The sequence below is a fragment of the Daktulosphaira vitifoliae genome, unplaced genomic scaffold (genome assembly GCF_025091365.1).
Source record: "Daktulosphaira vitifoliae isolate Bord-2020 unplaced genomic scaffold, ASM2509136v1 Scaffold_1, whole genome shotgun sequence".
Lineage (NCBI taxonomy): Eukaryota > Metazoa > Arthropoda > Insecta > Hemiptera > Phylloxeridae > Daktulosphaira > Daktulosphaira vitifoliae.
In genome coordinates, this window is record NW_026099572.1 from 68,892,295 (window position 1) to 68,917,535 (window position 25,241).

At 23.0% G+C, this 25,241-nt stretch overlaps 2 protein-coding genes across 5 annotated transcripts; one reads left to right on the forward strand and one right to left on the reverse strand.

Annotated features, from left to right (window-relative positions):
- Window positions 1-1,064: 1,064 nt before the first annotated feature.
- On the reverse strand, window positions 1,065-14,812 carry LOC126895068 (ubiquitin carboxyl-terminal hydrolase 32). Its single transcript, XM_050666538.1, has 31 exons — window positions 14,566-14,812; window positions 14,362-14,489; window positions 14,180-14,285; window positions 13,987-14,108; window positions 13,760-13,919; window positions 13,073-13,312; window positions 12,860-12,994; window positions 12,662-12,786; window positions 12,083-12,256; window positions 11,859-11,990; window positions 11,387-11,478; window positions 10,909-11,140; window positions 10,634-10,820; window positions 10,240-10,412; window positions 9,999-10,155; window positions 9,739-9,877; window positions 9,309-9,414; window positions 8,944-9,117; window positions 8,210-8,384; window positions 7,922-8,073; window positions 6,312-6,519; window positions 6,179-6,243; window positions 5,935-6,096; window positions 5,631-5,821; window positions 5,365-5,572; window positions 5,113-5,295; window positions 4,414-4,580; window positions 4,270-4,328; window positions 2,675-2,859; window positions 1,805-1,897; window positions 1,065-1,727 (listed from the first exon to the last, which is right to left on the reverse strand). The coding sequence occupies exons 1-31, from the start codon at window positions 14,621-14,623 to the stop codon at window positions 1,557-1,559; spliced, it is 4,659 nt and encodes a 1,552-aa protein (XP_050522495.1). The 5' UTR covers window positions 14,624-14,812; the 3' UTR covers window positions 1,065-1,556.
- Window positions 14,813-19,054: 4,242 nt separating this feature from the next.
- On the forward strand, window positions 19,055-25,187 carry LOC126895073 (TRAF-type zinc finger domain-containing protein 1-like). Of its 4 annotated transcripts, none has more exons than XM_050666544.1 (10): window positions 19,061-19,347; window positions 21,030-21,222; window positions 21,292-21,481; window positions 21,912-22,157; window positions 22,339-22,532; window positions 22,813-23,061; window positions 23,713-23,854; window positions 23,939-24,131; window positions 24,556-24,683; window positions 24,928-25,180. In XM_050666544.1, the coding sequence occupies exons 1-10, from the start codon at window positions 19,301-19,303 to the stop codon at window positions 24,975-24,977; spliced, it is 1,632 nt and encodes a 543-aa protein (XP_050522501.1). In that variant the 5' UTR covers window positions 19,061-19,300; the 3' UTR covers window positions 24,978-25,180. The 4 variants fall into 4 exon arrangements, 3 of the variants coding, with proteins under 3 accessions (XP_050522504.1, XP_050522501.1, XP_050522502.1); XR_007701587.1 differs by having other exon boundaries at window positions 19,062-19,347; window positions 23,939-24,063; window positions 24,940-25,180; XM_050666545.1 differs by having other exon boundaries at window positions 19,062-19,347; window positions 24,940-25,177.
- Window positions 25,188-25,241: the final 54 nt, after the last annotated feature.

Sequence of the window (25,241 nt, forward strand, 5' to 3'; positions counted from 1 at the left end):
GCTATCAGTAACATATTTTTTCTTTCCCATACACCAATTTTTTAAAGTATAATAGAGGTTTAAATAAGCTTAATTAGTTAATTTAATTTAATGAATGAGATTCTCTCTATTAAAAACATTTCTACCAATATTCCTGTACTGATAAATATTTTATCATAAAATACCAATTATACTGAATAACTACTGATTTGTAGCACCTCCTTATTAATTTCTAAAATACTGGTTTAAAAATTGTTATTGACTAGTTATTTTCTTGATTATATTATAATCTAATGAGTAAGTTAGTTAATTGAGATTGTTCTTATTTAAAAAAATTATGATGAACGCTTATAAGACAAGCGATGAATTAAACATTGCATTATTGATAAATTGAAACAATATATAAGTAACATAAAACAAAATAAAATTTTTATTTTTATTTTTATATTTTGGTTAATGAAATGCTTTCTGATAACCCTGTATGCTGAAACACATAAATGAAAGTTTAATTTTCGGGTAATTACTATTGCCCATTAGTTTATAGATTTATCTTTTAGAGTCTAACTATTAATTAGTACTTTTAACAAAAAATCATCAAAAAGGAAAATTATGAGTAATAAAACAAAAACAAAAAAAAAAAATGAATATATTTTTATATAGAAATAATACACATCTAAATTTTCTCTTTAGTCTTGAGTTATCAGTTTTTATATTAATAATTATTGAATTAATTGATTAAATAAGGTTATCAAGAACACCTATAAAATATATTATGTAGGATTATTTTGTAATAATTGAAAAGTATTTTTCATGATTAAAAGTTAAAATGAAACTTAAGAACGGAATAATTATAAAGTTTTAAAATACATTAACCAAAATACATGTAAAAAAATGAACAGAAACATATGAGACAAAATGTAAAACATCATATTTTGTGATACTAATAATTATCCCTGATATAAACATTTCAAAGCTTATTCAACTATCTTTAGATAATTATCATATATTGGTTAAGAATTAACATATTTTACAAAAGGATAAAAAAAAAATTTTGTAAAGTAAATGTAAAAAAAATATCCAAAATCTTAACAAATAATAAATAAATTTTAAAATTTAATATTTCAGTAATATAACATAAATAATACAACAAAAATTTATAAATTCATAGTTTAAAAGCATGATAATAATTAAAACTAAAGCGTTTTTTATAAAACAATAATGGGTGCACTAATCGACTAGAAAATATAAGACACAATGTTAAAAGCAATAAAAGTAAATTTTAATTGTTCTGATAATTTTGATCTTTTTTTTTATGAATAAATTATAAAAAAAAAAAAAAAACTATTAAAACGGAATGTTTTCTTGACAAACAAAATTTTTAAGGATTATAATTGGTAACGTTAATTAAATGGCAATAAATTAACTAACAGTGTATTATATTATTTATCACTAAAACATAATAAACTGTTATGGCAACTAATATTTTTCATATAAATACACTATAAATTTGATATAAATAAATTTAACAATGTTTACATAAAAAATATATATAAATATAAAATATATAAGCTCAATAATCACATCATGGTACAAACTTTTTTTAAATCAGAATCAAAATCCTGATCTAGGTCTTTAATATCAACTGGATTCCGGCCTGATACGTTAGGCATATATTGATCCTGACAAAGGCCTTCACGTTCATAAAATAACATATAAGCACCACTAGTGTCCATTTCACTTGTAACCTCCTAAAATAAATTTTAATAACATTAAAAAATAAAAAACTATCATTCTCTAAAAAACTAAATATTTAAAAAAAACTTACTTTACAGCTGCTGTCATTATAACAATACCATTTTCCATTTGGATTACATGCGTAAGATACATAATGACCTCCTCCAAGAATTCCTGAATGACACTTGAAAAAAATAATTAAAATTAAAAATAGATCTAATCATTAGATTAAAAAAATTAAATTCAATAAAAATGCAACATTTTTAAAATAATATTTAGTTATAAAGTTTTTTACCAAGACAGTGTTAAAACCATGAAATAAGATTTTTGTATGATTTTAGTGAACATTTAATAATATTAAAAATAATAATATATATATATATGCATTTACAATTACCCCTTTTCACCCTTTTAATATATGTTAGAAATTTAGAATATTTCCAGAACATTTTCATAATTTAATAAATTAACATGCTATGTAAATGACACCATTTTAAATCCCCTTTTTATGGGCAAATAAAGGATCAAATTTGAAAAAAATTATATACCAAAGGAATGAAAAATACCTAGGGTATTTATATGACAAAAAAAATATAAATAGTTCACTTTTAAATGAAGAAATCAAAATTTATAATTTTTAAATGTGGGTAATGCCTTCAACTAGATACACTTGTGATCTTTTGACGTATCATTAAAAAAATTGGTCCAGTGAGAGGGGCTAAGGAAAAGTAGTGCGAGACAAAAAAATAATATATATACATATTGTAGTAAAATTAAAACTTTCTCAGCTTTGCATCAAAACTAAAAAAATATTACAACAAGAATCATTTACCATTTTTTAAAATAATAATTTACTGTAGTAAAAACATCAAAAATAATTTTTTATATCATATTTTAAAATGCTGATCTATTTATAAAACACACAATTTCAGAATTTAATAATAAATTGTTACCAACTTACCACAACAGCATATAATTTATACTTCAAGTCTAATGGATTGAAATTACAAATTAATTTATGTTGATGAAAATCTTGTAGAGCAGTATCATCAATAGGTGTGCGTATAAGAGATGTAGATTCCAATCTCTTTCTGTGTGCTTTTTCTACCTCTATAGTTGGTGAACCATTAGAATTTATACAAAAATCTATCAAAAAATATTATTTCATCATAAATACAGAAAACTTATTATAATTAAAATACTTTTCTTTTGATTAAAAACATGGACTATAATATATTTTTAAAATTATAATTTTATTTTTTTATATAAAATGATTGATTAATTAACCATTCAATCTTTATGGATAATTTTAGTACTGTAGCCATATTAAGCATATTTAAGATTGTCATTAATATTTGTAGTATTTTCATTCTAGTTTTTTTTTGGAAATTAACTTAAAAATATTATGGATAATTCCATAAAGTAAGAAAAAACAGTTTATAACAAAAGAACCAAAATATTAAACATTATAACAAAAACAAATATAACCCTTTAAAAGAAAAAATAATTTCATTTGATTTTACTATTATTTGTCGTTAGAATAAAATATTAAAAAAAAATTATTTTTATCTTATGAATATTATATCTACTTAGTATAAATGAATAATTCCTCTTTTTCTTGATTCTAATTTTTTATTTGTATTTTTAGAAAAAAAAATGATATCCTTGCACACTTATAAGTGGGCTTGTAGCATAGTTCAGATATATATCGAGCTTCTAGAATTATTGAATACGTCAACCAAAATTGAAATTCTTGGTTTATTATTCTATTTCAACTAATAAAATATGTTTTAATGTGAAAATGGTGAATCATTAATTATATGAAAAAGTATATTATTTTAAGAAAAAATGAAATTTTTTCATTAGCTTAAAAGATATATGAAAATTTAAATTAACTCTCCTGAAAAGTAATAAATTGGTTGAAATGCTTCTTTAATACTATGCCCTTGATATAATATCTAGCAATGATTCACCATCATTATCATGAAAAAAAAACTGTGATGCAAATAAGTTAAATTTTACTCAAATATTAAATGATTGTTAAATTATTTGCTTAATTGAAAATTTAGTATTTAATTAATTGCAATTTTTTTTAAATATTGTAGTACGTTTTAAGAGTTTTATTTCAATATAGGTCGAAATTTCAGAACCTTTATAAAAAATGAGTTGCAAAAAAAATTGTTGTGCGTGACTATTCACTTTTAAACACTTCTTGTATTTAAGTTTTTCATTGAATTTTTAACAAAAACATACCAAAAGAGAAAAAATTGTCTCTAAAAGCATATCAAAGGAATGCTAATTGTCACTTTTATATTATTTTTTAAATTTCATTTGGATCAGCATTTTAAAAAAAATTTATAGTAGTTTTTAAATGCAGTTTAAAATTTTTTATAAAATACTATTTTTTTACGGTGTTAATATTTTGAGATTATCTACTAAATTTCTAAATTTGAAATGGTGGTTTTTGTAATTGTCTATTTTTATGATCATGCCATTTTGAAATAGTATTATCATTTGTATAATAATCATAAAAAAATTATAATAGTTTTATTTTACCTGTATTTGTTGATGATGAATATATTAAATCTTCTTCGTCCATAGTCAAAAATTTATCCCTAATAAATTATATAACTTTTATATCTAACTATTATGGCAAAAGCACAGAATTTTTTAATTAACTTTGAATAAGAATTTACTAACTTTGTTTTATCTGATATATTTCGAAGTTCTCTATTTCTTAAAACTGTATGTTTTGGAACTGAAGCTAAATAATCAGTTGGATCAAAATTTTTAAATGGAAATTTCACAACTTTATGAGACTTCACCCATTTTCCTTGTAAATATTGGAATCTTTTAAGATGGACAATCTAAAATTATAAAAAATTTTATTTTATTATTCAATATTATTTTTATCATACACATTTTTTCTACTGTAGCCAATCGTATCATACTATAACTTCATTACCGAAAAAGTTTACAATTAATACTATTTAAGACCTAATACATGAAGAAACAAGGGTTGGTTCTAATATTTTTTTGTAATTACAATTGAAAAGTAAAAAAAATATTCAAGGTTTAAAATAAATTTTATTTTTAGCATATGTTTATCATTGATTTAAGTCCATAAGTTTTTAATAATTTTTGTGTCTTTAGAGTTTAATATTTTTTTTTGTTTTATGAAAAAAATATGATGTAGGTTTTAAAAGGGAAATATATCTTTTTGTTTGTATGTGACAAACTAACATCTGTTCTAATTACAAGGAAGAGGAATAATTTATCATTTTTTGTTATATAGAAATATCCATCATATTTTAATAAATAAAATTTGAATTTATTAATTTATTTCCAAAAAGACACAAATATATATCAGATATATTAAACAATTTTTTAACAGCTTACTAAAATTGGTGGTAACCTCCAAATTTCAAGTTTTTTGGAAGCTAATTGATGTTTTTGACATGCTGAACAATAATATTTTTCAGCTTCGCTAAGATGTTCTTCTTTTGTAAATGCAGCTAGACATGATTCTAAACTAATGGGTTCTGTATGTGAACTTAAAGATTCTCCAACACATTCATGTTCCTTATGATAGTTGTGATAAATTATTATAAAACATATAACAGTTAAGTAATTATAATTATAAACACATACAGATTCTTGAGATGTTTGATATCGTAAATGTAAAGCTGTTGGATCCCAATCAATTGCTATATGATTGGCAGAAAAGTTATAATCTGTATCACAACATAAAATTGTACATCCTCGACAAAATCTATACCATGGACACCATGCACACATTGTTCCTTCTCTATTTACTGCTTTCAAAACAAATGGAAATTCATAACCTAAGCTATCATCACTGAACAAAAAATATAATTTTATTTACAGAATTAATCATATTTATTTTAAATAGTTACCAGTCCATGGCATGGTTAGGCACAGTTGATTCTGATGGAGGTAATGGTGATACTAATCTAGCTACTTGAAGCCAAACAGCTTGATAAAGATCTTGATTTGATGTAGTTTCATTGCACGGTAATATTATGGGCAAACCAAATATATTGGGCTTGCTTTTATGAGCTGATATAAAATAAACATCTTGTCTTATCTATAATTTATGCACATCGTTTAATCAGTACAAAAATTAAATAATAATGCACATAGAATAATAGAAAGCAAAATAAATTCAATATTTCATAAGTTTAAATTAATTAATTATACCATTTTTCTATGCAGTGCAATGACATAGTTTGGTGTTTGGTGAATAGCATCACCACTATCTGTTAAACTAAAACTGCTAGTACTACCGTTTCCACTATCTGCCATAACAATGTTATTTTCTTCCAAATTTACATCAGTATCAATATGAGTTCCACCAACACTCTTTAATAAAATAAAAAACCATATAAAATAATAAAATAATTGTTTTTTATAAGTTTCTATGAATTAGAAAATAAGATATTACATCTATATTTTCATTTAATGATGTTTCTTCATTTATACTGATAGTTCGATTTCCATTTAATTGTACTGAAAAATTGTATAAAATATATTTAATACAGTATAAAAAATGTAGCTTTAAAGATTAAATATCTTACTATTACTACCACCAGGTCTAACAGTTCTTTGAATAGTAGTAAATGTTTGGGCTGCTTCTCTTTGTGTTCCGGATCTAGTTGATCCAATAGACAAACGTTCTTCATCTCCAGACATTTCTGAACCGGGTCCAACAGATGTAGGAGGTGGTAATTCATACGCATACAATAAGCTTCCAGGCTTTACTTTTTGTTCATCACTAATAATATTCTAAAAGTTAAAACATATTCATTAAGTATATATTTAAATTTTGTTAAAATACTTCAAAAGTGCTAGTATTTTTTTTAGTTTTTAGAAAAATTAGTTTTTATGTTTTATTTAAAAAATTAAAAAAAAATAAAATAATTATTTAACTTCATTCTGTCACCACTGTTTTGGGGCATGATACTCTATCTCTAGATAGGCTCAAGTCAGTTACTGGAACCAACAGATGTAAGTGGTAACTACATTTTTTATAAATAGATATATACACGATTTTTAGTTTTTTTTTCTTGTCAACTTCAATGAGCATTAATAAATAAAACCCACTCTATGTAATAATATAAAAAATGATGGTTTAAAAGTGTTCCCCTATCAGTTATTTTCTAAATAAAACCATTAAATAACATGACAACTAAGAAATAATGAGTTAAAAAAAAGGTTGATAACCTTGATAGAGGCATAAAAAGTGGATCTAAACATTGCATAATAATTAGTAAATAAAAATAAATATATAAATAAGAAAAAACAGAAAATAAAATAACAACTACCTTTCCCAGAATATAAAAATCTATAGAAATTTAACGGCTGAATTAAAATAAGAGTTTGTTGTGCTAAAACTTTTTTTAAAACTAAGTTATAAGAGTTGTCTGTTAGATCTGTTCCACTTTGAACACATATTTTTTTAAATGGACATGGCCTGCACTACTATACATTTATTTTATACATTATGACAAAGTTCACATAAACCAACACTGACTAGGTATTCTAAGAACAAGGGTATTTTAATGTAAATATGGAAAAAAAATTTTTGGCAAAATAAAATATGTTGATTAAAAAGTTATAGAAGCATTAATTTTGCATAAAGATGATTAAATAGGTCAGCGCTGCTCTAAGTTCAAGTAAGCAAAAAAAAATTATACTAAATTTTAATTTTTTTTAAATAATAATAGGAGCTATTTTTTTTTAATTTCAACTATAATTAAGCATATGGAACCTAACAATTAATTAAGTAAATATCACTGATTAAGCCCATAAATGTGTTAAGTGCACTCAATAAATTAAATAAGTTAAATTATTAGATGTACAAATTAAATTAAGTACACTCTTATATAGAAATTCTACAAAATTCTGGTATTTAATTTGCTTGCATTTACACTTGTATTTTACATATTTGTTAACATAAATAAAAAATTAACATTAAATATCAAATATTATTTTCAAAAATGTACAATAATTTTATTTAATACATTTTTTTGCTCAACCATTGTTATACTTAAAGGAAATTCTATCCAAATTAACAATTAAAAAATATTTTTCAATTCATATAATTTTATGTATGTAATTTTGAACATTAAGAAAATTACATAAAATGTTTAATAATAAATAAAACTATATCATTAAAATTACTAACCTTGATTTGGGCTCCAATTATCTCAACAAGTTTAAGGTTATTGAATGGTATCCCACTTAATGAAGAAAGTTTAGATTTAACTACTAAATATTTATCATCAGTATTAATTCTTAAGCCATATTTTACAGGAACGGTTCCATCTAATTTGATAACTAATGTACAAATAATAATTATTAAGCAATAAAAATATAAAAATTGAATCAAATTTTTTAATTATATTCTTTATAATTTTAAATTACAAAATATATATATTTTTTTTTTGACAACTAGTAAATACAATATATTTACCAATAGCTTGTAGGCATATATATGATTCCATTGGTAATGGTAATGAAAGATAATTGAATGGATCAAATCTAACAGATTCATGACCACATTCTTTACATGTTACTTTAGACTTAAGCTGGCCATGAAATAAATCAACAACAATAGATTTATTTCTAACTATATGATTTTCCCAGGCCTGAAAAAAAAATGATTATTAAACAAGTAACTTTGCAGCTAAATTTTACTTTGAATGTATAGGAAGTAAAATAATTAAAAAATTATTTTTAGTTAAATTGTTATGAGTTTAAACCTTGTAAATTGAAAAAATAAATATAATAATATTATTTTCCCTTTACATTTTTAATATAACATAAATATAATTTGTATTACTGTGAGTTTACAAAAGGGGATGACAAAATGAAATTCTTAAATTCTTAAAAATGATTTATATGTACTATACGCTAAAAAAAATTTTTTTCATCAAATTTACCATAATCATTCTTTATTTACAATATGAAATTTAATTAATTATAATTTAAAGATAATAATATAACATACAATTAGGTCAATATATATATATCTAGACTAAAATAAAGAGTGAAAATGTCAAATATTCTAAATTGAGCCAAAAATAATCAAAATTGTTATGCCTGATAAATGTTCTATATATTTATAGCTTTAATATATTTAAATAATATAATATATAATTATATAATATATTGAATTCTCCAACAACAGTTTAATTTTACACAAACCTCTTCAGCTACAGTTACATCTGGACGACCTTCACTATCTGTCAATTCAGAGTATGGTTTTCCATGAACTCTATTCAAATCTTCATGTAAACCATCTAATAAAAATGCTAATAATTCTTGAGAATCATGCTGTTGAAAACCATTAAAACGTGGTGCATACTTTCCTATGGTCCACTATACATAAAAAGTATAAAATTTTAAGTATTATTATGAATAATTAAAAGAATAAAATTATCCTTTCAACAATGTAAAAATTAAAACAAGACACTGAATGTAATTAAACATAACTGAAACATAAATAAACTACATCATTTGATTATACAATTTTTGGGATAATGAAAAATAAAAAGTAAATAATGTTTTACTCTTAATTTTAATGGTGCAATAGTCTTAGCAGTTCCTCTCCATATTTCATGAATTAAGTCACCATAACGTTTTGCTATGCATCCTTTCATGCCTAAAGGATTATTTCTAAAATAAAAATAAATAATAAGAATATGTAGACCAAAAAAGAAATTATGTAAATTGATTTAGATACTTAGAATGCAAGAAGAATAAATGACATTTTTTTAAAATCTAATAATCCAACACATAAATTTTTATTTATTAATTTTTTTCATTGTAAAAGTTAAATAAAAAAAAAAAAATTTAATTTTCTTTCAGACAGACTTATACACTAAATAAAATAAACATTTTTCAGACTAATTATAAATCTTACTAAATAATTTATTATTTATCATTTATAATAAAAATAGCTTCTTACACCCTTTGCATTATAAGCAATCTAATTCATACCGGTTGAGTTCATAAAGATGCATATCAGTTATAAAATACTGAGTTAAAAGTCTGGTATTGCTAACACATTGTAAAGCAGCATTCATAAAACAAGTATTACCCAAATTATTTAAACCAGTAGCTCCTTTTTCTGCTGGTACTGAAAATATAAACAATTTTGTTTTAATTCTATCTACCATAAAGTTAAGTGAACAGAAATACTGAATAATAAAATTACCATAAATACAAATTATCCATATTTAATTATTTTCATTACTTACATTGTTTGCATTTATCACTAGAATTAACTGAAATGGAACTTATTTCTTCAGGCCAAGTAAGGTCTTTATTTCTTATTTCAATAATTATTTGGTCATCATCACAAACTCCTAAATCTTCTAATGTTTGCTCTTCATCTTCAATTAAAACCATATTATTCTATAATAAAAAGTGTTACTTAAATTAATTACCTGGACACAGCATCTTAAAACTATACATAAATTTTATGAAAAAAATTCAAACCTCATCATGAAAATGCCAAAGTCTCATATCTTCTGGTTTTAATTTCAGTCTTATACAAAGAAAATTGTAAACATGTTTTACAGTAGCTAACTTACTAAATGATGCTGTATATGCAAGATAACGTCGAGGCATTGAATTTACTAAGTTTGAAACATAGTTATACCCAGTTGAATCTTAAATAAATAAAATTATTTATCAATAAAAAAAAATTGTTTTCAAAAAATTATTAATTTAGACAGAACCACTGGTGTTTAAAAATATTCCAGAATTCTACAAACATTTTATTTTAAATATTTTTACAAATACATATAAGAAAATTAATGATAAATAACTTTTTTACTCTTCTAGTATTTTTAAAATATAGTTATTAAACATAGTATTTTCATTTTTTTACTTAATGCAGCAGTTCCATATCCTCCAACTAAACCAGACCAGGTTCCTGTATTAGATGTTTGTGTTCTTGATATTGTATTATTAGACCCAGATGTATTACTTGAGTTATTATAATGCTTTAATAATTTTAAAGTTAAAGGATAAAGTTCCAATTCTACATCATCAGAAACTCGAGTACATTGAATAACCTTAACAATTATAATAATAAATATAAAAGAAAATATTATGAATTCATTGATTTACATTAACATTACATAATTATAAATATTTAATTACCTGTCTAGGAAGAGCTGGTGAACCTCTGTACCATTGAACAAGTGCCTTCCATAAAGAACTAGGGACCAACTGAAAATCTCTTCCTTGTAAAAGCATACTTCTTTTAAGTTGTCCTCCTTCTCCAGTGAGAGATGTTACCTTTGTTGTTGGTACAGATATCAAACAAGAATTATTAATTGGGCCAGGCTTAGAAAACCCTGCTTTTCTACTCAAGATTGGAGACTGTGTAGGGCTAAAATTAAAATTTATTATTACATTTAAAGTAATAATAGAGGTTAGGAAATTAAAATTACATATATTAGTCTGTTAGGCCACTATATCTTATATAATAAAACATAAGTTATAAATTTAAAAAAATTAGCTAAAATGTGTAAACAAAATATTATAATTAATAAACAGTTTTTAAACAACCATCTTTACTAAGAATATTTTAAGACAGTTTACATATAAGAAAAATCAATTTTAAATCAAAACATACGATTCTTGTAGTGATGAGTATGAACTGATTGATCTAACTCTTCGATGTCCTCCAGTACTAGGATCTAGAGGAGTAATTCCAGTTACAACAACCTTAAATATTTAGGAAAGTTTATTACATTTCGTTAAAAAATTATTTATATTGGTGTAGAAATAACGAGTATAGTTTATAAGACTTTAATAAAGTAAAATAAACATCCACTATATTTAAATATAAGGCTTTAAAAGCTACAATTTTTTTTTAGAATATTAGATATATCAGTTTATTTAATTAAGAAATTCACTCTTAAAAAATCTTTCTTAGTAGAAATACTACATGCATATAAAAAGCCTTTTCAAAATCGCTAACAGTAAAGCTATTACATTTACAAAAATTAAGAAAATCTTCTTAAATTTCATCTTAAAATTTGAAAAGACTAAAAGTCCAAAGCTTCTTGTTAGTCAAAATCTTACCTATTCTTTATTATACTTACTGGCGAGTTGTCAAGAGCAATACTATTTTCTAAGGATGACTGAGATTTTTTTGATGTAAGCTTAAAAGTAGAGGTCTTTGTGAATGAACTAGTACTTTCAAAGGAACAATAACTAGCTAATTCACAACTATTCTATAATTATGGAATAAAATTATGTTAATTAAAGAAATAAATTTTATTATTAAGTTATAATCAAAATTTATATTTTATAATATATATTTTACTTTAGAATTACTGGACACATATTCATTCCAGTTTTTCCACCAATCCATAGAAATTAAATACCATAATTGACCAATAGCTAATCCTCTACGCTCTTCTCGATCTAACCAACCTTTTACAATTTCACCTTCTTCAGAACGTGATATAGGTCGTAATCCAAATACTACATGACACACCTTAATATAAAAAATAAAATTGTAAATTATTTAAATAAATATATTTTTTATTGGAATAATAAACTATTGTATTTCATTACATTTTGTACAATAAACTATAAAAATACTTTTTTTATATATAAGGGTCAGAGTGAAAGTTATGCAAGTTAATTTTTATGTATAATGAGTTTGACCTGAAAGTATTTTAAATTGAAAACTTTTTTCGGTATCAACTATAGGAATATAATTATGATATGAAACAATATTAATGCATTATCAAAATCAAAGTTAATATTATTCTGTATGTGATTAAAATATTTTAAATCTATCCTGAAAAATTATTAAAATTAACTTTCAATCTAATATCTACATATTTAAATAAGCTATGTATTTTAGTTTTTATTAATCCTCTATTAGAACATTTACTTGAAAAATTAAATTTAAAAAGTCCATTGGTAGCGAATTATGTACAGTCCACATTAAATACTCCCCTATTGCTAAACCTTGTTCAGTAGATCGTTTTATCAAATCTGACACAATGAGTTCTTTAACTAGAAATAATATAATATACATAATATACATAAAACATTATAAAAATAAAAATGTTTAAAAAATATTTTAAACCTGATTCATTTGAGTGAGATCTATTTTCAGTAGCTATGTTATCATCACAGATAAAAAGCATAACATCAACCATTTTTGAAATTTCTTCTATAGATAAATATCCATCCTTATCATTATCAAATACTTTAAAGCAAACTAATTAAATATATTAAGAATAACTGTTAATAAATAATACATATGTAAGTGAAAAGATAAAAATATTATATTCCTGACATTTTTGTCGTTCAGTCAAAGGCCCTCTACATGCGGCTGATATCCCACAAGCCATTTCTTTAAAATCAATATGACCATCCATGTTCTCATCAAAAGCAGCAAACAAACCAGAGCAAACATTTAATGGCATTGGAGGACTTATTAAGGGTATAAGTGTTTTTAAATCGAGTTTTCCTGATGATGATTCTCCTTTTAAAGTCCAATAACATTTTTCAAGTTCAATTATATCAGACTCTTCCACTAAAAATCATTTAAATTTAATCTATACTAGTTTAAATATTTGGTTACACAATTTATTAAGAATTAAAAAGTTAGCACAAACATTAAGTATGTTTACAATTATGAAATCTAAACAAAAATACATTGTCATCAAATATACAATATATATCTTTACACATACAAATTATGAATAAAAAAAATGATTACATTTAGAATATTTAACAGAGATAATTTTTGGGAAGTAACTAAACACTTGACTTATCCTTAATGTTTCTTGTTTTCAAATTTAAGTTCAATAAAAATAAGAAAATGATACATATTAGATATTAGCATAAAATTTAACATTTGTTATATTGAAGGTAAATATAAAAGATATTTAATCAAAGATAAAAAAAAATTACCAGCTATATTTTTCAATTATAAGTATTTATGAGTTTAAACATAAGAAGTATACTAATGATAGCTTACAATGTGTTACACCAGCAAGTGTTTGGTAAAATGTAGGCATTTCCAATTCATTACTCAATGAAACAGAACAAGGCTTAGATAATATCCATCTACTTAATGAAGTAGCATCAGGATGATGTTTTAGCCAAGTTCTAAATTCATCATAATTAACTCGATCTTGCTAAAATATTAGTTTCCAATTAGCAACTTAATATTAAAAATGAATAAATTTATAACATTCTGCTAACTTCAAGAAATAAAGTAGTAACATGTTCAGGCACAAAAATACATTCAGATACTTGAATAAGTCTTTGAAATTCTTCTCTGATTATGATATTTTCATTTTCATTAGCATACAAGTTGAATAAAACTAAAAAAAAAATTGAATGATCTATATAAAAAATTTAAAATATTTTATAATGAATATTTTTAATGGCTTACATTTATATTTTTCTTCATTTGAACCAAGTGTTAAAAGAACAAGACCACAAACTAAATCTTTAAATCCAATTCCTTTAGCTGTACCACCACAAGCTGAATAAATATACTAAGCATAACATTATTAATGATTTGAAAATTCACAACATTTATTAAGAATTAAGCTTTTTAACATTTTTACTCACATCTGCAATTGATAATGGTACTCCATCGCCAAGAACTTCCTTGATAAATGAATGCTTAGAAATTACTCCATTTATAGGAGACAGTCTTTTAAAGGCTTCTCTTAATCTTTTTAATTCTGAATCATTAACTTTAATTTAAAAATTATAAATACATTAATTATTTACATCAATATGAATAAATTATTTATTAATATCACATCATACTTCTTTTAATTGCTTCTTCATATGTAATACAACTAGGTTTTGAATCTTTTGCTCCCATTATGCAGAAATTATAAGACGAACTAATAAGACAGCGTCAAGTGATTTTCTGACGTACAAACATAATGAAAATATTTTCAAAATATTAACTCACCACGTCGTTTTAAAAACATAATGGCAATTTTGTAATGAAATATGAATGAAACTGATAACGTAAAACAAAATGCCACAAAATATCCGCCATTACTACTAGTGATAAAAATGATAGGGTCAATTTCATTTAATTTTAATTCAAATCATTTTAAACAATTATCATAGTATAAAACTATACATCAGTATGATATATCATAATGTTCTGTTAAAATATATATATTATTGTGATTCAAATGTGAATATTAATTTTAAATTAATTATGAATAAAATTTAATTTAATGGGAGAATAAAAATGTCAATAGATAACATTGTATCATCTTGTCTTATATTTTCATGGTCTCAAGGTGGATTTATAAATCCGCCTTGAATGGTCAGTTATTTAATCAGTATAAACAGTATTTTTTCAAACATTCAAGAAATTGGTTTATTATATTATTTTGTTCTACGTGGTTAGAATAAAACTTCCGTAATTTTTAAATATTGGTTATATTACAAAAAATTTAATTTTTCAAAAATACAAATTTTTTGTCTGTTTTTTTTCAAACTAAACACTATTATTATACCGACATGTCTAATTATTAATTAAGCATTTAATTCAGACGTTTTTATTGGGAGCTCTTCTACTAACAATTTGTTTTTGTAGAATAGGCACTGTTACGTCTCATTCCTATGAGGATCAGATAGCTTAAATATATAACATGTATATATAATTAAGTATACACTATTTAAATTAAATGCCACCCTTGAGTAACCAGTTTTATAAAAAAAACTAATGTAAAATTTTAACTTTTATGAAAACGTTAAGGATAACGTTTATAACAAAAGATTTTGTCAAAACGTTTTTAAAAAATGAAAAACAAAAAATATGTGATTTCAATAAACGTAAAATATTGTTAAACAAAACAAAACAATTCTTAAAAAAAAATAATAATTTAAAGTAAGAAAATAGTAGCCAATTATTCATACTAAAACTATTTATAGTTACTAACTCTTGCAACTTTCGCCAATAAAAGAATATATATTAACAATTAGTAATAATAACCAAAATAATAAATTTTATTACTTTGGTTTTTATGAGTATGATAATATGGTTTAGTCTAAAGAAAATATCTCGTGACATTGAATATTATAACTTTAATATTATAATAATTAGTTATAGCTAATTAAATAATAACCCTAGATTTAGGAATTTTAATAATTTATCGTAGTACTCAAGAACATGGTGCAAATCAAATAAAAAAAATTATTCATGAATCACAGAGCTCAATTTAAAAATGTTCTATTCATATATTTCGATTTTCTCATTACTTTAAAGGGCCAATACATTAGTACTTAGTTAACAAAATTTGGGTCATTTTAATAATTATTAACATTTTTAGTGAACGTTTACAAATTTTAGTAAAACATTTTCAATATATATTTTTAACAAATTACTTAACACATACATATATTTAATATATCTGATAAATCAAAATACGTATAAAATACAGGTTTTAGTGCGTCATATCCATAGCCTTAATTGTAATATGATGCGTTGTGAGACAATATTATGTCAATAATACTTTTTTTATAGCCTAAAATATTTAAAAATGTATTTAATATACATAATATAAATCAAGGATATATACCCAGGATTTTAAGGTCGGGGGCAACCTTCAATTTATAGTTACATATGAAAAATATTTTTAGCAACTCTAAAAAATATAATAATAATTTTTTTTCACTTTCACTTAGTAAAGAAACAGTAAATCCCCAAGTAGGAGTTAAAACTAGAAAAAATAAAGACTTAATAAAGAAACGAACCAAAAATGACAAAACCATAGTTCACATTTTTTTATATTTTTTGAAATATTTTTTTCAGCAGAATCATTTATAATTGCAAGTTTTTTTTAATAACACAATAATTTATGAGCTTAATCTTATCAATGTCATTTTTGGTTGAAATCTGTTTGACTGTAATACGCGCTTCCGTCTGTATTACAAATGCTTGTTAGGGAATTTAGTTATCACTTATTTTGTTAAACAAGTATTCGTTTTTTAAATTATATAAATTAATAATTCAATTTGATAAATAACAGTTATTAAAAATCATAGTTTCTGTACAATTAAATGATGTTTATAATCAAGAACAAAGAAAACCTAGTCCATTTATCATTTATGATATTTTATAAAACTTATTACAAATTTAAAACTATAAAACTATTTAACATAAAATTCAATTTGTAGGACTATAAAATATTAGTTTTAAAACACAATGGTCAATATTCTAATTAATAATAATTTTTTTGTTTTGACCGTGCTTCGGAATTGTATTCCGAAACACCGTTCTTCAGTAGGTATTCATGAAATAAAACTATTTGGAAAGAGAGTAAATTGAGAACTACTTATAACAATATTTTCCGGATTTCTATAGTCCGGCGTTCTAAGTTACGAAATTTAGCAATCTGGTAATATACGTCTAGGCATTTTGTTTTCCTTATTTATAAGGTCCAAGATCTTACAATCCTAAATTCTACAGTCCGGCTTTTAAGGTTTCCGTAATTATACAGTTCCAGTAATATATGTCACTGAGATATTTTTTCCAGAAAATTCATGTTTCGCATAAATACTAGTGATGGGCATTTTCGAATATTTTAAACTATCGAATAGTATTTTAATTGTTTTTATACAATCGAATAGTTTAATAACAATTTGTATTTTTGGGTTAGTAGTTAATAATTTGGTTGGTTTATTAAATATTTTTATATAGATGATCAGTTATTTAAATTTATTTAATCAAAAATATAGATTTACATATATTAATGTAAAAATACCAGCAAAAAAAAAAAGTTTTGTATTGCTATAAAAATTATGATAATTAATGCACTAGACCAAAATTTTAATAGAATGTGTTCAATAATTATATGTTGAAACAGTTCAGTAAGTTGAAATGACACGTTTAACTATAGCGAATTCAGAACGACAAAATCCTTTTAAAAATTTTCTTTTTGAAATTAAATGATTATTTAATTAAAAAAAAAAAAACCCAGCACAGGGGGTTCGCGGCACAGTGGTGACGTGGCATAGTTAGATCAAGTATAATGATATCTGACTGTGATTAAAATCACTATAAAAAAAAAAACGCTTCGATGCTAACCTTTAGATAGTGTTTAATTAAAAAAAAATGGTGGATTATTCCAAAAGCTACATGATCTGCTAGTACCTTATTAATATCCTGATTAAGATAAAGTATGTCAAATAAAAAAAGGATTATTAAAAAATATTATTTCTCATAAAAAAATTATGTTGATCCATACACTTTTCAATATGTTATAGTATTACAAATTTAAAAATGAAAAAAATAAAATTGAGAATTTTCACACAATAATAGCATTCGGTAGCCATTTTCACCGTGAAGGCAAAATAAAGTCCGAAATTTTTTTTTTTCATAATAAAGTAAATTACATTAGCTTTAATTTAAGATATATATAAAAGTTTCAGACTTTCCGGAACACTTTCAAAAGTTAAGTTGAAAAAGTTCTACTTTCTACATGCATTTTTTAGATTTGTACCCCCCTCAAATATAGGGAAATGGTCCGATTTAAAAAAACAATATCTAGAATGAAAGATGTATATAAATACTACTTCTCATGAAAAAATTGTATTGATCCATTCATTTTTTTAAAAGTTATAGCTCTTCAAAGTAAAAAATGCAAATTATAAAATCGAGAATTTTCACACAAAAATAGCATCGGTAGCCATTTTCACCATGAAGACAAGTCCAGAGGTCAATTTTTTTTTTTTCATGATAAAGTATATTACATTAGCTTTAATTTAAAATATATATAAAAGTGTCAGACCTTCCGGAACATTTTCAAAAATCAAGTTGAAAAAATTAATTTTTTGTGAAAAACTTGTCATTTTAAATCCCCCTCTGTGAACAAGTAAAGGGTCACATATAATAAAAAATATACCAAATGAAAGGTAATGATATCATGCATCTATATAAAAAAGAATTATATTGATTTGTTCATTTTTGAAAAAGTTATGGCAGTTTTAAGTAAAAAAAATTGAAAAAATTTCGAAAATTAGTGATTTTTAAATTTGTAATTTTTTTGGAGGTTTCCCCCATTTACGGGGAATTTTTTTCAATTTTTAAGGGTAATGTCTTCGACTAGATACGATTTGTGATCTTTTGACGTATCGTTGAAAGAAATCAGTTCGGTGAGAGCTGAGAAAAAGTGGTAACAGACACAAAAAAAAAAAACACATCATAGTAAAACCAATACCTTCTCAGCTTCGCATCGAAGCTAAAAGTTGATATTCAACCTGTTGGAAATCAGTGATACTGTTAACTGTTTAATGATATTGGTAGAGTGTGCGGCTCCCTTTGACGTATGTCGAATTATGTTATCATAGTTTGTCTAAAATACTACGTTTAAATTAAAATATTTGAATGTTAGGATGTTCAAAAATAATCTTAAGTTATTTAAAACTAAGCCTTAGTTTTCAAAATTAGATATTTTATTCTGTATTTATTTTTTTTAACTGAAGAGTAGAATATACATATATATTTGTATACTCTTACCTTTATTTTATTTAAAGAATGAGTCGAAATGAAGAAGAAGCAAATGTTAAATATTGTTCGAATTGGTAAGTTACTAAATTATTTATACAATTTTTATTTTAATCTATTTTAAGAATGATTTGATGAGATAAACTTATAATTATAATTATATTTTACATTTTATTAGCGATAAAAAAAATCATTTTTTATTATTTAGATGCTAGCAGCAAGTGCTGTTAGTATAACTTAATATTCTAATATTTAAAAGCTTTAATTTTGAAATATTAATTATTATAGTAAAATAAATTAATTACAATTTTTTATAACTTTAAATATAAAAATTATAATATCTTTCCAGTTTGAGTCAGTCATTTGTAACTAAACGTTGACCTAACATGAATTGATAATTACTGTATAATTTCAAGCCAAATTATTTTTTATTTATTATCCTAGTTCCTATGTATTTGTCAAATTACTTTATTATTATAAGTAGTTTTTTTGTAGTTATTATTTAGGATTAGGGAAGAGTTCCACTTAATAAAATACTTTTATAACTCTATAATTAACACTCTTAAAAAATTCCATTCACCTCATTAATTCATGAGAAATTCTAGTCTATTCTATAATTAAGAAAAAAATCTTTGTAATTTCTAACAGTCTGGTTAAGGGTCTTTATCCTATTGTTAATGTTTACTTATGTTTAATGTCCTTTTCAAAAGCTATTGCTTATGCCAGAGAGGAAAGGAAGACTTACATAACCAAAAAATAAGAAATTAAACTTCGGTAATTACACACCAAGACATAAAGCATTACTGACTAGGCTGATAAAATTATTTTAGTTTTTGACCATGGATTTTGTTTATAGTAAAATTTATTAATATAAGAATTTTTAAATATTTCCAATAAGTTAAATATTCATTTTTGTGTTAAATAATGTAGATTTTAATATTAGTGTTATAATTGATTCATTTGCACATTATCCAAAAATTTGTTAGAAAAATAGTGTGTTATTATATATTTAAAATATTTACTGATACATCCATGTTTTCAGTTTTATGCTGATGTTTCAAACTTTCCTATTAAAAAAAAATTAAATAATTAGTTTTGAAAAGTTTCTTTTCAATTAAGAATGAGTTAACAATTACATATTATCATACTGGTTTTTTATGTGTTAGCTAAAAATCATTAAACTATTTTTTTAAAGTACTGATTATATAAACAAAATTAAATAACAACCATTAAAAATAAAACTTTTAAGTAAGGTTTATTAGAAATAATGATTACAAGAAGGATTTCATTCCTGAACATTAGAATGAATATATAGAATTTTGTTAAACAAACAAGATGTAATATAATATCATACCTCCTGAAAATTAAAAAAATATGAATTTTTGTTTTACTTTATGTATTTAACTCTTTTATTTTTTATAAAATAAGGATATGTATAAAAATTTTTTAAAAAAGTACATTATTTTCACTTATAGTATATAGTCATAGTGTATAGCTTTTATCATGTTATGCATAAATCTTAAAAATAAAAGTTTAGTTGATAATGCGTAATGTAGATATGAAAAAATTCATTAGAACACTGCTGTAATGAATTTTTTTTTTTTGGAGTGCTAAGCCTTCCCTAGCCTCCTTTCTCTATTTTCACTAGTAATGTAGGTTTTTTATCCTTTCTAGCACAAGCAATAGCTTTTAAGTTTAACATAAGCATCTAAAATTTCAATATTATTTTGTTAGAAAATTTTATATTTTATGTTTACAGTCGAAGAGATATTCCAGTTGTTAACTATGTGATGCATTCAGCTTATTGCTATCGAAATTTAAAATTATGTCCAATATGTGATGAACCAATCCTTACAATCAAACTTGAAGATCATTTAAAAACTCTGCATATTAATGTAACTTGTGATGGCTGTCTTCAAAGACTTCAAGCAATAGATCTTGAATCCCATAAAGTATTCAATTAATTTTTAATAATTACAATATTTTTCTATTCTAAAGATTTATATTATTTTTTTCTATAGATAAATCATTGTTTGAGTCGCCTAATTACTTGTGATTATTGTAACATACAAACTGAAGCTTCTAAATTACCTGAACATATTGAGATGTGTAGTAGTCGCACTGAAAAGTGCAATGATTGTGGACAATTTATTATGCTTAAATATTTAGAAACTCATAAGAAAAACCATGAAATGAAAATAATTCCTAATGGTAAAAAATAATAATTTTGATGTCAAAAACTTATCTTGATTATTATCTTATCTTGATATTCATAGTTGATTTTTATGTGTTCTATGGTCCATCATAGATAAAAGCATAGGGTTGGGTAGGTTAATTAACTATTAAACTTTTACTAAACTGAATGGGGGGTGGTTAATCTATTGTTGGCAAGAGGAATGGCAACCCTAATTAATAATCTAATATTGGGCTCTCCAAGTAGAGTTTCTCATGGCTAATTTAAAAACTGTAAAAATTATAATAGAATAAAATTATCTTTTCCCTTATTAATAATCTTGAGATATTTGAATCAGTAGTTTTAGATTCAATGATATTAGTTTTAAAAAATAAAAAAACATTCTATGAAATATTTAAAAAAAATTGTTATTTTACTGTCTATTTTACAAAACAATTTTAATTTTAGTTACAAAACAAATACTTGATGATAGCTCAGAAAGTTTGGCGGCATATCCACCATTATCAAAAAAAGTGCCAAACACTCATACAGAAATGTCTAATAGGCCTACTTTAAAATTAAATGATCCAAGATTCATGACAGTTAATAGAGTTTCGCCTATTAAACGTAACAATGATCAACCTCAAATTAATACACTTAACAATAATGATGACTCTAGAAAAGCATTTATAAAAAAAACAAATCAATCAAATGGTATATAATTTATGATTGTTAATAATGACTTAAATATATAATCTTAATAATTATTACAATTAAAAAGTAATTTTATCAATTATGTATTTTATGACATCTAAGAATATGAGATATTTTTAATGGAAATTTATACACATTTTAATTAAAAAATGATTTGATTAAATTATAATTATATTTACAGATGAAGAATATTTTATTTCTGGAATACTTCAAAAGTCTGATCATAACAAACATGCAAAAAATATCAATTTGAAAAATGTAAATAACGTAGAAGACTGTAATCATTTTTCTGATATGAATGTGTTGAAAGGTGTTAAACTGCCTTGTGAATTTTGTCACAAAATGATTAACTCAGAAAATCTAGTCTTACATGAAGTAAATTAAGCATTAATTTTAAGATGTAGAATTTTCAGTATCTGGACCTTTATTTTCTGCTTTTAAAGTTAAAGTCAAACCCTTTCCATACAATATACCTATACAAAAAAAATTCCTTTATTTAATTATTAATTTTATTTATAACCCCAGATAAACAAGAACCTATATTGCAGAATAATAACCAAAATATTGCTTATGGACTTTCTGTATATGATAAAATCTTTTGGTTTCCATTATACATTATTTTTTTATAAAAATTAAAAATTATTATATTTTTTAGACTGGATGCCGTCCTGATTTGGCTACATTTCATAATATTTTACATTCTAAGAATAAAAATGTAAATAGTATCAATGATAATTATCCAATTCCGCCTTTAGATTTAGAAAGCAGTAATGAAAGTGAAATTAATTTAAATAATCTAAGTCTTAGCTCTGATGAAGATGAAAATGAAAAAAAAAATGTAGAGAAATTACCTTGTGAATTTTGTGAAGATTTAGTACCACTTGATAAATTAATTGGACATCAGGTACATAAATTGAGAATAGAAACATAGCCACAACTAAAATAAAAATGTTGAGGGTGCTAAATTGATTTTTCCATTATTTTATTTTATAAAACTAACTAACTGTTTCAAATTAGTTGAAATACAAGTGTTCCATTAATAAATTTGATTGAAAAACTATTAAGCATTATATTAAATCTAACTTTTTATAATTTTAAAACACAATAATTCAATGAGTTTTCAAATAGAACTATAAGGATTATAACATTAAGTTTGTTTTTTCTATTAGACTATGTAAAAAAATTATTTTTATTTTTTCACTTTTCGGTAGATTTTCTCAGAAAGTGTTATTAATTAATAAATTAATAGACAGTAAAATTGGCTTATTATGGAAATTTTTATATTATTATTTTGTTTATTTTTGAATAACTATTTTTTATGTACATAATTTATTTTTTCTTCAAATTACAAAAATTTCAAAATAAATTGATTCTTAAATTTAATGACATGCCTGTCAACTTATATATTTTGTAAACTAAATTAGATTACAAAGTGTTAGTATTTTACTTAATTAAGTAATTTAAAAATTAGTAAGTGTTATTAAATAATATTAATTTTTAGTTATTTTTATTGAATAATTAGTTTTATATTTTCTAAGTAAAATTAAATTTTTAGATAATGTGTGAAAAAGTTCATCTTGATATACCTAAAAAGAAAAACTTAGAAAATTATAAAAATTTTCAACAATTAGAAAAATCCAGCAATAATTTGAAATCTAATAAAGAATTAAAGTGTAATGTTTTTGAGTCAAAATCAGGTAAAAAAACACTTTAAATATTATATAATTATAAAATTTGTGTACATAGTTTAGTTCTTTCTAATAATTATGAATCAATATTAGTATTCAGAGAATCCAAGACATGCAGTGACTCACATTTATTGGACTTTTCTGATTCTTCTAATGAAAGTTCAGTCATTTTAAGACTTCCTAGAGCAAAACTTCATAAAGAAATTCAAAATAATGTGGTCATTTCAAATAACCATTTGATTAATAATACTTCTGCAAGAAATAATTATGTACAATTTTTATCCAAGTAAGTGATTTTAGAATATTTTATCACAAATATTTTATATACTTATAAATATTACTAATTATTATCATACCATTAAGAAAAAACTATTTTATATCAGTTTTTTTAATTTGTCGAGTTTCATTGTTATATTATTTATTTACAAATTTACTTGTAGAAATTATTCTTGTTTTTCCTTGCCTTAATCTCAACTATTTGGGGTTGGCCACTCTTATTCTAAACTTCCACTTGACTTTGATATTTACTTGTAGAAATTAATTAAAAATATATATTATTACTTAAACAATTGTTTAATAGTATTTTTAAATGTGATTTGATGTTAAACATTTTTTGTATTGAAAATTTCTTTTAAGATTTAAAATTTAGCAAAGTTAAATTTAATTATAGTTAATATAATTTACATTTTTTAATAAAAATAATTATTAAGTTCAAGATTAAATAATGTAGAAGTATCTACAAGAGAAGACTCTTTACTATGTTTTAATCCATCTGGCGGAGCTATACCTAAGCAAAAATCTAACAAACAAACAAACAATCACCATTTACTAAATAATTGTAAGTTATTGTCAATTACATATAACATTTTAATTATTATTTCATAAGTAAAGAGTATTAATTAACTATCAGCAATAAAAGAATAATAATGATTATTATAAATAGTTCACTTGGACAATATTTTAATTATATCAGTTAACACGAGATAAGCAGTAAATAATGCTATCTCTATTGTTAAAAATAATTGTAACTAATTCTATGTCATTTTGATTAGCTAAATTTTTTTGATTTAATTAAATAATAGTTTTTTTTTTAGTTTCTAAAAGAAGAGGTTCTGGATCATCTAGTGATTGAATTTTTAATACATTTTATAATTTTGAACATATTAATATAAGTGATATTAATCGTATTATATAAGAAAAATATTTATCATATATTTTACTACTTAAAAGTTATTGTTTATTTTATGTAGCTTACTTGTCAGCAAGACAAGTAAAATTAAAACTGATTTATAAATAATTTATATTTTCATTTTAATTGATAAATCAATTCATACATTCGAATAATAAATATAAGTTCATGGTTTTTAAAATTATTATTATTTTTTAACATTCCACA